Source organism: Sitophilus oryzae, unplaced genomic scaffold, assembly GCF_002938485.1.
Source record: "Sitophilus oryzae breed Bouriz unplaced genomic scaffold, Soryzae_2.0 scaffold_684_pilon_pilon, whole genome shotgun sequence".
NCBI classification, from domain to species: Eukaryota; Metazoa; Arthropoda; class Insecta; order Coleoptera; family Curculionidae; genus Sitophilus; species Sitophilus oryzae.
In genome coordinates, this window is record NW_022147289.1 from 1,637,600 (window position 1) to 1,651,639 (window position 14,040).

Genomic DNA, 14,040 nt, shown 5'->3' on the forward strand with positions numbered 1-14,040 from the left:
TGATCCATTATTATTAAAAATATATAATTTCTTGGAAATTCAAGTGCATGCGTCCATTTCGGAAAATGGCGCAAGCCATGTTGCTTTTTATTTCAATAAACTGTACATTTATTATAATACACATACGTAATGGAGGAAAAATGAACAGCATTTACAGGATTTTAGTATCTAATAAATAATTTAGGGCATTAAAAGATTAATTAAAATTCCTCCATTTTTTTTTACTAAATACAGGAACTGCAAAAAATTTTTTTTTCTAAAAGCAGATAAAAATAAGTTGCAGAACTAACTTTCACTATGCAACTTAATTATAATTTTATTAAAATCAGAGTTAATATTTTCGAGCTAGTTTACTTATTTAGGTCTCATACATATGAATATTAATTATTCCAAGATAAGAATTCCATTAATGAAAAAATTACGTCACCATAATATTCCAGAAATTAAAATCCCAGTTTAATAAAAATGAAATAAAAAATCTATCAATAAGATAGAAAAAGATAGGCGAAAGTGAGAGGATTATAATTTTAAATTTGCCTCCTTTTCTTTATTTGACACTTTTGACAGTTTCCGTCTCTCGTCCTTGTCTTAAGTGACAGTGACAGAGAGAGTTGACAAACGTCTCTTTTTTTTCTCTTTTGACAGTTTTTAAAAAGCAAAATGGTGAGTTTTGGGGAAAATAATTGTGAAATATTTAATTCTACGATCATCTAAGTTTTTATTAAACTTTCTGATGATTTATCCGAAACTTTGTTAGGCAAATTAGTTGCTAAACATGTTTTGCATTAATATTTTGGAATAAAATATGTATTAAGTCTCCAACTGTTGAGGTTATATTTACTGCCAAAACAACATTTTTTTTAAACAGGTAATTTAAATATTAATTGTAATTACAATGTTTCTTTTAGGTGAACGTACCGAAACAACGGCGTACATTTTGCAAAAAATGCAAAGTTCATAAGTTGCATAAAGTAACACAATACAAAAAATCAAAGGAACGTCATGCATCCCAAGGCAGAAGACGTTACGACAGGAAACAACAAGGTTTTGGTGGTCAGACTAAGCCTATTTTCAGGAAGAAGGTATTTTTTACATGCTTTTATTGTTTATTTTATTTTAAATTATTATTTGCCTGTTTTAAAATAATCGATGTAATAATATAACAATTTTCTGGGTTCTTTTTTGCTTGCAAATTACAGTACTGCTCTATAATACACAATGTACTGCAGTATACCGATATATACTAATATATTATCTTTATTTTAGGCAAAAACTACCAAAAAGATCGTATTAAGAATGGAATGTGCCGACTGCAAGTTCAGAAAGCAAATTCCCCTTAAAAGATGTAAGCATTTTGAACTTGGAGGTGACAAGAAACGTAAAGGACAAATGATTCAGTTCTAGAATGTCCCGGTATATTTTTAAGTTAATAAAAAAATATCTAAAATTTGTATTTTTATTTAATCTTATATAAATTTCAATAACGTCTTTGTACAAATAGGTTTTGATTTCTTATAAAAAATACGAGTAAAATACAAAGGAATATGTGTTATGTACCTTCAGGTTCAATAGAGGATTCTGGAGCTAAAGCATCTGGATTACTGAAAAGTGAAATACGTTTACATTAGGAAAGCTAGTGAAAATAATTTTGATCAATATTCTACATGATACCTACAAAATAAAGTACAACTGAAGAATATTTTAAAGCTCACACGTTTTGTTTATTCAAAAATCTAGATATTTCTAATTTTGTGTTAAATATCTTTGATATATTTATTATGTTGAAAACATTGATAAGAATCTCATAATCATTTTTGTATTAGCCTATATTGTATTCAAATTTATTAAAGTTTGTAAATATCTATTGTCATCAAACATAGATCTTTAATACACATACAAGGTAACCCTGTGTTGTTTGACCCACATTTTTGCTAAACAAAGTTTTAAAGTGGTATGCTGTATATTAGGGTGCACAATTTTTTTTCTTTTTAAGTTACCATGAAAATACCTATTTTTCAGGATGATGAATAAAAAATTCTGGTAAAGTTTCAGCTTTTATGTCATATGAGGTATACCGGGTGCGTCTCAAAAGTGTCTCACCCCTATAACTTTTTTATTTTTTCAGATAAAACAACGAGATTTGGTATGTTAGTGTATGAGATAAATTGGGATTGATTGACGTATTCAATTATTTTCGGTCTTAATTATAGAAGAAAATAACATTCTGAATCGAATGACATATCATATGTCAATTTTTGACATAGTCACTGAAAAATAAATTCTATTTTAAATTTCAATCTAGAGTGCCATGGCTAAAACACTAATTTTTAATCAAGGAGCCTTGGAAAAATAGATTTGATCGTCTAATGTTTTTACTGTCTTGTGCTGGCCGGTTAAAAGATGCTCAAATCGTATTTTTAATCATATCTCAATTTTTTCAAATGGAACGAGGGTGGTTCATTAGCATATTTGGAAAAAGCATTTTTTTACGAATAATTTGATAGCACACACTTGGTATTTTGAGTCAAATTGTCGTTATGAACCGCATGATACAATTTCAAATAAACCATATGCCAAAATGTCAAAAGTTGACATAAGATATGTCATTCGATTCAGAGTGTCATTTTACTATCGAATGAAGTAAAAAAATACCGAGGGTGCTATTTAACAATCAAAAGTTGTAGTCATTTCCGGTGAAACCGGAAGTGACCGAAAATAATTGAATACGTCAATCAATCCCAATTTATGTCATATACTAACATACCAAATCTTGTTGTTTTATCTGAAAAAATAAAGAAGTTATAGGGGGAGCCACTTTTGAGACGCACCCGGTATAAGAGGTGTCTCGTGATTTTCTATTTCCCATTATATTTTATCATTAAATATGATATTTTATGTTTTTGAGCCATTATTGTGGTGCACCATACTATACAGGGTGTCCCACTAAGAATAGCTCTCGGCTGTATCTCGGGAAGTATTAGCCGTAGGGCCTACAGAAAAAAATATTTGACTAAAGGGGCTATGAGAAATTGCTGGAAATTATTTTATTTTCAAGTTTGTAAAACGGCTCTAGAGGGCGCAACTGCTATGGAAAATAAGAAAATAGATTTTTTACAGTATTTTGCCTAGATAATGGGTACTATAAATAATAGTTTCATAATCTTCAGTAAATTTTGGATTTTTTTTGTTAGAACCATTTTCCCCTATCTGCTAAAATAAAGTAGTGGGGGAAAGTTAGATCTATCTTTATTAAAATGTTAATAACTCCGGACTGGATGATCAGAATCCAGCAGACGAGGGCTCGTTTAAAAGAGCGTTTCTTACTCTATATTATACCACAAAAAAAATAATGTTTTGAACGTAGATGCTAGGGGGCGCTTTCTTACAATTTAACAAACAGCGCGTTTTTTCAAAAAAAAAATAAATATAGTATATGTAATTTTAGCTGATAGTAAAGAGTAGTAAAAGCTTAAAAAGTCAGCGAAAACCGCATCTTGATATCTTCTTTCAAACCAAAGATATTAACATAATTATAAGAAATACCAAAAAATAATCCCTTAATTACCTTATTTTTACAACACGGTATCAGTAGTCCTCTTGATTATGCCCATTCTAACAAAAAAATAAGATAGAGTTATTATTATCTAGGCTTATCTAGGGAAAATTCTGTAAAAGATCTATTATTTTATTTTCCATAGCAGTTGCGACCCCTAGCGGCCGTTTTACAAACTTGAAAATAATTTCCAGCAATTTCTCATAGCCTCTTTAATATTAAATATTTTTTTCCGTAAGCCCTACGGCTAATACTTTCCGAGATACAGCCGACAGCTATTCTTAGTGGGACACCCTGTACATGCACTCATAATTCTCCATTTAAAAATTAACATTAAAAAACATACAACTTTAGTGTTATAAAATATTTGAATTGCCCTGTATATCTATGAAAAATGCATATTATGTAAAAAATACTTTTTTTGAATAGTGGGTCACCTATATTAGTTTAACTAAATAAAAGCCATACTGCAATATAAAATATAAAAAGGCTATATAATAATAAAAGTTTCTAAATTATATACTAATATAAATAAATGTAGTTTCACTTACTCTAATAGGGTGGGATCTAAACCCTCCGTCTGCATTTTTAATTTTACAGCTTGTGCAGGTACACCGACATGTAACAGTTTAAAGAATTTAGCAAATCTAGGATCATCGCAAATTTTTATTGCATCTGTCGTGACTTCACTCTGATTTTCTGTGATAACAGGATTTGTGTCCACTTCTACAACGTTAAAAACATAATAAGTTCATTTGTATAAAAGAAATAAAAAATAATTACCACTGGATGCAGGACCTTTATCATTATCAATATTTTCTTGATTAATTTTATTCGTTTCGTTTGTGGAACCTACTTCATTAAGGTCATTTTCAGGTAAAACAGTTTTCGTTTCAAGACCAGGTATTGAGGATAACTATAATCCCGTAATTTTTAGGCAATTAAATTATATTTCACTATAAACCTACCTGAGCTTCTAAAATAAGTAAAGAAGCCTCAATTTTTTGGATTTTATATTCGAATTCCATGAAGCGCGATTCACAGGATTGCGCGAAATTATTTAAATAAGACACCGTGTTCATTAGAAAATGGTTTACGAAGGCTATAGTCCGTTTTTGTTGTATAGGCAAAATCTAAAATAACTTCAATAAAATCTTAATACGTCCCGTAATTGAGGTGTAACAATGAAAATTATCATAATATTATGACTCTTTTTGGGATATTTGAATATTTATTGTAATTTATTACCTCTTTGTAATCTACGTTAGCATTAACTGCGGTCAGTTCTTCATCTTGCATTGTCATAGTTAATTGATGCAATGAAAGTTAAATAATTTTGCATTATTTGCTAAAAGTCACATTCAAAAGTACCTTTAAACTTATTAAATCCTATATTTTCAATAATTCATCTCATTCCGAAAATCATTGTTTTTATTAATCAGCTGTTTTTTGTGAATATGTTTGACAGGTTGCAATTTGATGTTCGACTTCAAAAAGGAGATGGCGCTAAAAGTAAATTAAACAAAGAAACCTACTAAATCTATTAGTGTTTTAGTTGCAGAAACCTGTATTTGTCAAGTGTCCACATTAATCACAAGATGGATGTACAGACGTTTCATAAATTTTTAAATTGAAACATGGTAATAAATGCATTTAAATTGAAATGTATACTTTAAATTTGTATTTTTAATAATTCTTATCATTCCAACTGATTGTTTTTATTAACCAGCTGATTTTTGTGTAAATTTTTTGACATGATGTTCAAATTCAAAAAAGAGATGGAGCCAAAAGAAGGGGAAAAAAGAAATCTACTAAATCCATAATCATATTTTTTTGAAGAAACCTGTATTTGTTAAGTGTGAATATTAACCGCAAGATGGGTGTACAGTAGTTTCAAAAATGTTTAAATTCAAACCTTATTCAAACAGGTATTTTTTCAATAATTTATCTGTCATTTATTAATTAAAATTAAAACCCGTTAATTTTATTTGTACCTTTTCGTTGTGTGTGTTCATTATAGTCAGCTTAACAGTAAAAGTACCGCACTTAATACCTAATGAGAAAGGCTATACAGGGTGAGTCTTAAATAAGTACAAATATTTTCAGGGCTGGTAGATCTAAATAAAAGAAACATATTTTCTCTTTACCGTTTTTCAAATAAATCCAAATTAACCGAGTTTACTTTCACTTTGAAAATTTCCAAAAAAATGATTTTTTATTTTATTTTTTAAAGTTTCGAGAACCACTGGATCTTTCCTGGATTTTCTTTCTTGTAAATTTAATCTGCTACCTATGTTGCCATATTATCAAGAAATTATGTTTTTTAACTGAAAACTAAAAAAAAATAAAAATTTTCAAATTTTTTTTTCGCAAAATTAAATAATCGTGTTTCTGGGGTCGAAATATACTATCCCTAAAAATATTTGCACTTATTTCAGACCTACCTTGTAGACGCATTCTGTCCAATGTTTCACCTTCTTTAAAAAAATACCTTCTATAGATATTTTAATATTATATTTTTACACTTGTGTCTAGCCCCAGCAGGCAACTATTAAGTGCGACCAATCACGATAGAGTTTTTGACAAACACAAATGAATTAACATCCTCCAAATAACCACGCTAACCAACCTGATCGGTCAAGCTTAATAGTTGCCTGCTGGGACTAGACACTTCTTATTTTTACCAACTGTATAATCAGGTATAATCAAAAAAATGTGTAATTATTATTTGACATATTGACATACTTTACAAATGTCAGTGTCACGTATATATTTTATATCCTTATCAATATTTACAAAGAAGAAATGATACACAGCGATGATTATAATAACGATTTTATGATAGTTTTTATAATAGTTGTTGGGTAAACAAGTAAAGACAATTTACACACAAACACATTATATTTAAAACATTCTTTTCAGGTTTTCAGTGGCATTTTTACTACTGAGCTTAGTGTCGTACATTTTCCTAGGATTTAAAGTGGGATAAGCTTCCCAGAGCACCTCTGTTATACACAATTTATGCATTAAGAAAGACTGTTTCAAGAATCTGATATAACATAATAAAGCTTATGAATAGAATATTGGATAATTTTAATTAAAATACTATTTAGAAATGGAATAATAATAATAGAACTAAATGTAACAAAGAGATGGCAACTTTCATAGAGGGGGCATGTTTCGTAACCATTGCGCGTACACCAGAGGCGTACACTTAGATGCTGCCATATAACTGTACCGGGTGTCCCACTAAGAATAGCTCTCGGCTGTACTTCGGAAATTATTAGCCGTAGGGCTTACGGAAAAAAATATTTATTACTAAAGGGGCTATCAGAAATTACTGGAAATTATTTTCAAGTTTGTAAAACGCCGCTAGGTGGCGCAACTGCTATTGAAAATAAGAAAATAAACTTTTTACAGAATTTTGCCTAGATAATGGGTACTATAAATAACAGCTTCATAATCTTCAATAAATTTCGGATTTTTTTTGTTAGAACCATTTTCCCCTATCTGCTAAAATAAAGTGGTGGGGGAAGGTTAGATCTATCTTTATTTAAATGTTAATAACTCCGGACTAGATGATCAGAATCCAACAAACGAGAGCTCGTTTAAAAGAGCGTTTCTTACTCTAATGGTGGGTTCATACAGCCAAATAAAATAAAATAAGAATAAAATAAAATAAGAAATAAGGAATTCTTATTTGTGTGCGTTCATACAGTCAAATAAAATAAAATAAGAAATATATATTTGCTCATGCGCAGTACGATGAGGCTGGATAAAAGTTAACTTTTACGATTGTTTAAAGTAATTTTACTATTTAAACCGAAGATATTAGCAAATAGTATATTTATTTATTCGTTGCCTACTATATTATACATTTTACTTATGTGAAATTATAAAATAAATTAAATCAAACTGAAAATATTTGTAGAGTTAGAATTAAGCGTGCGCAAAGTTGCTTTTCATAAAATAAAACAAGAAGTTAAAAGATAAAAACTTCTTATTTTATTTGTTATTTTATTTGGCTGTATGAACGCATGTACGGTATCCCATATAACCAACTTTCTTATTTTATTTTATTTTATTCTTATTTTATTTTATTTGGCTGTATGAACCCACCATAAGTATTATACCATAAAAATAATAATAAAGTTTTGAACGTAGACGCTAGGGGGCGCTTTCTTACAATTTAACAGACATAGCGCGTTTTTTCAAAAAAATTAAATACGATAGTATGTGTTATTTTAGCTGATAGTAAAGAGTAGTAAAAGCTTAAAAAGTCAGCGAAAACCGCATCTTCATATCTTCTTTCAAACCGAAGATATTAGCAAAATTATAATAAATACCAAAAAATAAGCCCTTAATTACCTTATTTTTACAATACAGTATCAGTAGCCCTCTTGATTAGGCCCATTCTAACAAAAAAATAAGATAGAAACAGTTAGTTTATTTTAAAATCGACGAAATACCATAATACCAGATGTATTAATATCCAATAATTAAGATAATAATAGTGAACAAGAAACGATGATTCAGTGAAGTCATGGTAGGCTTTGGAAAAAAGTTGCTTTTCGCAATATATATATATAACTAAAATATACTCAGTGTTCCCTATTTAACCCCGTGTGCTGTTTTCGTGTCGTAAGAAAAAGACAACATAACTCAGCTCCATATTAATGCTGCATAAGTCTATTTCACCCGGATACCGATTGAACTGCGATTGCGCCAAACTCCGATTGATTGTTGTTTTAGTTCTATTTGGATTACTTTTTATTTGTGCGCGTAAAAGAGTGATTTTGATTAGTTTATTGTTTCCAACTATTTTTGACATTTTTCCAACTCCACGATAATGTGTTATAAATAATAAAAATATAAATAAAATTGAAGGTTAGGTGAAATGTCAGTCAACCACTTCCCTTTAAAAACACCGACCAATGAAAACTTCTTCAGGTAAGGCATGCGCAGTTAAATGAAAATCCGGGTGAAATAGACTTATGCAGAATTCCATATTTCTCTTTCACTGTTTGAGCTTCACTTTTTGGAGATTAGGCTGAGTATATTTTAGTTTGTGAAACATGACAAGCTGATACATTTACTGATCAGACAAGGATGTATATTATCGCCACTTCTGTTTAATTTATATTCTGAATCGATATTCCAGGAGGCGTTTGAAGATTTAGAAGTGGGAATAAAGGTGATGAATGGTAAACCTATTAATAACATCCGATATGCTGACGATACGGCGCTCCTAGCTGGCAATGAGAAGGATTTGCAGTGCCTGGTGGACAGAGTTAGCAGTATTAGTCAGAGTCATGGTCTTAAAATAAATATAAACAAAACAAAATTTATGATTATCAGCAAACAAAATAATGAAAATATCAACAAGTGGAAGATCAAATATAGAAAGGGTAAGAAGATTTAAGTACTTGGGTTGCTGGCTGAATGATAAATGGGACCCTGATGAAGAAATCAAACATAGAATTGAAATAGCCAGAACCACTTTTTTCAAAATGAAAACTCTGCTCATGCAACCGAGACCTGAATCTGACTACTCGATGGCGAGCTACCAAATGCTATGTACTCTCTACATTGTTATACGGAGTCGAGGGATGGACGTTGAAGGCACGGACCATGTCACGCTTGGATTCATTTGAGATGTGGTTATACCGAGGAATGTTGAAAATATCCTGGACTGAACGAATAACAAATCTCGAAGTATTAGAAAGAATGTGTAAGGACCAAGAACTACTGACTACAATAAAACGACGGAAAGCAGCATATTTTGGTCATATTTTTCGAAATAACAAATATACTCGTAGTTTCCTACAGCTGATCGTTGAGGGAAAGATTGAAGGACGACGAGGCATCGGGCGTAAACGGTTTTCCTGGTTGCGGAATTTGCGCCAGTGGTTTAATATAGGAGAGGCCAGTGCAATTATCCGTTTGGCTGAATACAGGGAGGAATTCCAATTGATGGTCGCCAATCTCCGATGAGGAGAAGGCACATGAAGAAGAAGAAGATATTTTAGTTATATGTATATGATGCAAACTATATAGCCGCAAGATAGCTATGTAGAGATTTCAAAAATGTTCAAATTCATTCAAACACATCAATCATAAATACATTTTAAAAATAAATACCCAAATCAACATTTAAACACGTATTTTTATTTATCTTTTGAAGAGAAAAATAACACTCGGATTTTATAGAGAAATGTTTGACACCATCACGAGGTACATAAATAAAAACGTTTATAATATTAATAACGTCAAAAACCTAAATATAATAATGATAAATCTACTAAACAAAATAATACACTATGATACTTATGTTTATCGTTAAATTTAGTTTAATTCAGACAGTGTTGTAACTGAATTCCGAAATTACAGTTATTAACAAGTACATTCTTTTGTAGAGTGAAGACATAAAAAGTAATATAATAAAGCTATGGAGTAGAAAATTGGGAATGTTTATTTTACTAACAATTATGTTAAAAATGTTAATGGGTAGTGATAAATATAATCAAGCAGGCCATGAATTAATTTTGTATTTGTTGGTTTAGTTTTCAAAATATTGGTTGGAAGGTACCAAGGACTGTATATATTCTAAAGGACTGTTCGATCGCGTCAAATCGCCGCTGTCGTAGTCGCCGTGGAATGTTACGTCACGCGCTGACCAGCACTCCACAGTGCGGCGGATGGTTATTCTAGCGGGACAAAATCTCAAGAGCAATGTTTGGGACTTAAAATCTAAGAACGTAGCAAATGGTCTAATATATAGCAACTATATGGTTAAATTTATTTATTTATTAACAACTTAATTTATTAATAAATAAATACAAGATAATAAAACTATGATATTATTCGTACATGACACACAAAAACCGTATTGTAAACTATTGCCAAATACATAAAATTATGATATCAAAAAACTCTTTAGCAGTTTTTTTTAATTAATTTGTAATCTTGTGACACTCTCTATAATTTATTTTAAAAAAATATATTTTGAAAATAATAAATAAAATAGATATTTTAATTTTAATTTTAACACTCGGTAATTGTAAATTCATATATAGTAAGTATCTAAGACAATTTTTTAAACTCAGTGCCTTTTGATGGAGTTGTTTTGTTTTTATACTATCCGATTGAAATGAATCTTTTTGGACATTCACCTGTTAAGCTTGAACTCCCTATGACTATAACTACCTGTGTTGGTAACTATTGGTAACTCAAAAGATCTACATCATTCAATATATCGATATTTGAAAAAAAAGTGAAAGTTTGATATCTGCAGAACAAAGGCACGAAGGATTTTAACAAATAATATACGTACAGTAGAAAAGTACATACCTTTGGCAATCTTCAACATAATTTGGGTTTGGAATAAAATGTATAAGCACTTGTAAATATTTTGTTTTCGTATGATCTCTGCCTTGCTCAGCAGAAAACGACCAAATTTGGTTGATAAAAATGTATCGAAATACAAAGAATATTCATGCATTTTTGTATCAATTGGAATGTCTACTATTTATTCTTATCAGTACACATTTTTTGGCTTATTTCTAACCAAACGCTTTTGTCCCGCTAAATTTATCTTTCAACGCACTGTGCGCTCGTCCGTCAAATGCAAAAATAACTGTCACTGTCTAAAATCTTTAGGGCCAACTTCAACTCAGTCAGTAGATGACGTAAAAAAACTGACAGTGCAGGAAGATAGGAATCGAACTATCCTTATCTCTATAGTATCCTTGGGAAGGTACACCATGTTTTAAAACCATGCATAGGGTTTATTTCTATATACTTGATTATATTTACTGACAGAGCAAAACCTGTGGCAAAACTCAAATCAAAGTGTGACATTACATCTGTTTCTTAGGGATGACCATACAGTACACTTAAAGATGTCAGTAATAACGTTTATGTCAAGTAAACAGGTACTATAACATGTATTTAAAATACTTAAAAACATTGAGAAACATGAATTCTTTGTTGGGTACCATAGAATTGAAAAAAAAACTGTATCACAGTAGCCTTTGTAATGGTAACCGTTAATAATTCCTGTCGGGTCAACCCTCATACATATATTTCGTTATTTTTTTTTCACAAAAACACAATTTTTCACAAGGAAATAAATTTAGCAAAAAATATTTATAAAAACAAGATTTGTATCTGGAAAGTTTATATTTTTTTTACTAAATAATCAATTTTTAAGAATTTTTTATGACTTTTTTTTTATTAAAAGGCATGTAGGAGTTGACCACACACAGAAATTATCATTGATTAGCATTGTAAAAGACCACTGTGACGTCGTTTTTTATTGGATAATTGTCGATGTTAAAACAATTAATAATTTATTTTAAATACATTCAATAAAATAAACATCAAATATATTCTCTGCTATGAAAGTGTTTGTATAAGTTTTGCAGATCATTTATTGCCTTAAAAATACGGTATGATCGAAAAAACACCGTCCAGTTAGCTTTGAAATTACGATCGTTATAATTCTCAATACAATTTTACGTAAAATGACTTGAAAACTGACGTGAAAAATTTACCATAAAATGACAACGATCTCCATTTCCAAATCATCTGTGACGTTTTTTTTTCGATCGTATGGTAGCAAAATTTAAGGGGACGAGATTCACATAGAAAAACTAAAAATAAAGTGCCATAAAAATATTTTTTTGTTTAGTTATGTTAGTTTAAGTTTAAGAAAAACTCAACTATACCGGGTGCGTCTCGAAAGTGGCTCACTCCTATAACTTATTTATTTTTTCAGATAAAAAATTGAGATTCGGTATGTTAATATATGACATAAATTAGGATTGATTGACGTATTCAATTGTTTTCTGTCACTTTCTGTTTCGCCGGAAATGAGATGTGATTAAAAATACGATTTGGGCATCTTTTAACCAGCCAGGACAACACATGAATAACATTAGGCGATCAAATCTATTTTTCCAAGACTCCTTGATTAAAAATTAGTGTTTTTAACATAGCCATGGCACTCTAGATCTCTAGATTGAAATTTAAAATTAAATTTTATTTTAAACAAAAATGTCATAAGTTGACATATGATATGTAATTCTATTCAGAATGTCATTTTCTATCGAATGAAGTAAAAAAATACCGGGCGAAACAGGAAGTGACAGAAAACAAATGAATATGTCAATCAGTCCTAATTTATGTCATATACTAACATACCAAATCTCGTTTTTTATCTGAAAAAATAAAAAAGTTATAGGGGTGAGCCACTTTTGAGACGCACCCGGTAGAGGATGTATTAACATAAATTCAGTCTAAGTCCACTTAAGCTGCTTTCCACTTAGCAAAAACAATCTGTATAGCAGTAAAATAACAGATAAAATACCGTATGATAAAAAACGGCGTCCAGTTGACTTGGAAATGTCGATCCATGACATTAATTTCCCATATAATCTTAAATACAAAATGACAGCGATCTTTATTTCCAAACCATCTTTCACGCCCCTTTTTTCCATCGTATAGTATAAGGAAAAAAATGGTTATAAAGATTATTTATTTATAATATATTTTATTAATTTATATTTGCACATTAAGTTATTTTAAATACATTGCATGGAATAAAATAATTCATTAATAATAATAATACCTATTTTGAATTTTACAAAAAAAAAACAGATAAATTTATTCAAGGTATGATAAAAAAAGACGTCAAGTTATCTTAGAAATCTCCCATGGATAACTCGAAGGTAACTTGACGTTGTTTTCTCATTATATAGCAAATTTCATTTGTACCTTTTTGTTGTATGTGTTCATTATAGCCAGCTCAAAAGTGATCAGACGCAGACTTAGAAGTAACTAAAGGGAAAGCAGATATATACCGGGTGCGTCTCAAAAGTGGCTCACCCCTATAACTTTTTTATTTTTTTTTAGATAAAACAACGAGATTTGGTATGTTAGTATGTGACATAAATTAGGATTGATTGACATATTCAATTGTTTTCGGTTACTTCCGGTTTCACCGGAAATTACTACAACTTTTGGTTTTTAAATAGCACCATCGGTTTTTTTTTTATTTTATTCAATAGGAAATGACATATCATATGTCAACTTTTGACATTTTCGCATATGGTTTATTTCAAATTGTAACATGCGCTTCATAACGACAATTTGACTCGAAATACCAAGTGTGTGGTATCAAATTATTCCTAAAAAATGCATTTTCCAAATATGCTAATGATCCACCCTCGCTCCATTTGAAAAAATTGAGATATGATTAAAAATACAATTTGGGCATCTTTTAACCGGCCAGGAAAAGATACTAAAAACATTAGACAATCAAATCTACTTTTCCAAGGCTCCTTGATTAAAAATTAGTGTTTTTAACACAGCCATGGCACTCTAGATTGAAATTTAAAATACAATTTGTTTTTGAGTGACTATGTCAAAAGTTGACATATGATATGTCATTCGATTTAGAGTGTCATTTTTTATCGAATAAAGTA

At 30.0% G+C, this 14,040-nt stretch overlaps 2 protein-coding genes across 2 annotated transcripts; one reads left to right on the plus strand and one right to left on the minus strand.

Moving 5' to 3' along the window:
* The first annotated feature begins 524 nt into the window (after positions 1 to 524).
* On the plus strand, positions 525 to 1,451 carry LOC115888152 (60S ribosomal protein L44). Its single transcript, XM_030907748.1, has 3 exons — positions 525 to 663; positions 909 to 1,082; positions 1,267 to 1,451. The coding sequence occupies exons 1-3, from the start codon at positions 661 to 663 to the stop codon at positions 1,402 to 1,404; spliced, it is 315 nt and encodes a 104-aa protein (XP_030763608.1). The 5' UTR covers positions 525 to 660; the 3' UTR covers positions 1,405 to 1,451.
* LOC115888151 (WASH complex subunit 3) lies at positions 1,443 to 5,008 on the minus strand. The gene is made up of 5 exons (XM_030907747.1): positions 4,802 to 5,008; positions 4,522 to 4,686; positions 4,337 to 4,469; positions 4,105 to 4,279; positions 1,443 to 1,601 (listed from the first exon to the last, which is right to left on the minus strand). Exons 1-5 carry the CDS (start codon positions 4,856 to 4,858, stop codon positions 1,550 to 1,552), a joined length of 582 nt encoding a protein of 193 aa, XP_030763607.1. The 5' UTR covers positions 4,859 to 5,008; the 3' UTR covers positions 1,443 to 1,549.
* Between the last annotated feature and the right edge of the window lie 9,032 nt (positions 5,009 to 14,040).

Bases quoted from the DNA above. Each gene is read 5' to 3' on its own strand.
- LOC115888151 (XM_030907747.1), bottom strand. From the start codon at position 4,858: ATGACAATGCAAGATGAAGAACTGACCGCAGTTAATGCTAACGTAGAT. The intron at 4,470-4,521 runs GTAGGTTTATAG...ACGGGATTATAG, and splicing joins TACTTATTTTAGAAGCTCAG to TTATCCTCAATACCTGGTCT. The intron at 1,602-4,104 runs GTAAGTGAAACT...TTCACTTTTCAG, and splicing joins TTAGATCCCACCCTATTAGA to TAATCCAGATGCTTTAGCTC.
- LOC115888152 (XM_030907748.1), top strand. The intron at 1,083-1,266 runs GTATTTTTTACA...TCTTTATTTTAG, and splicing joins AGCCTATTTTCAGGAAGAAG to GCAAAAACTACCAAAAAGAT.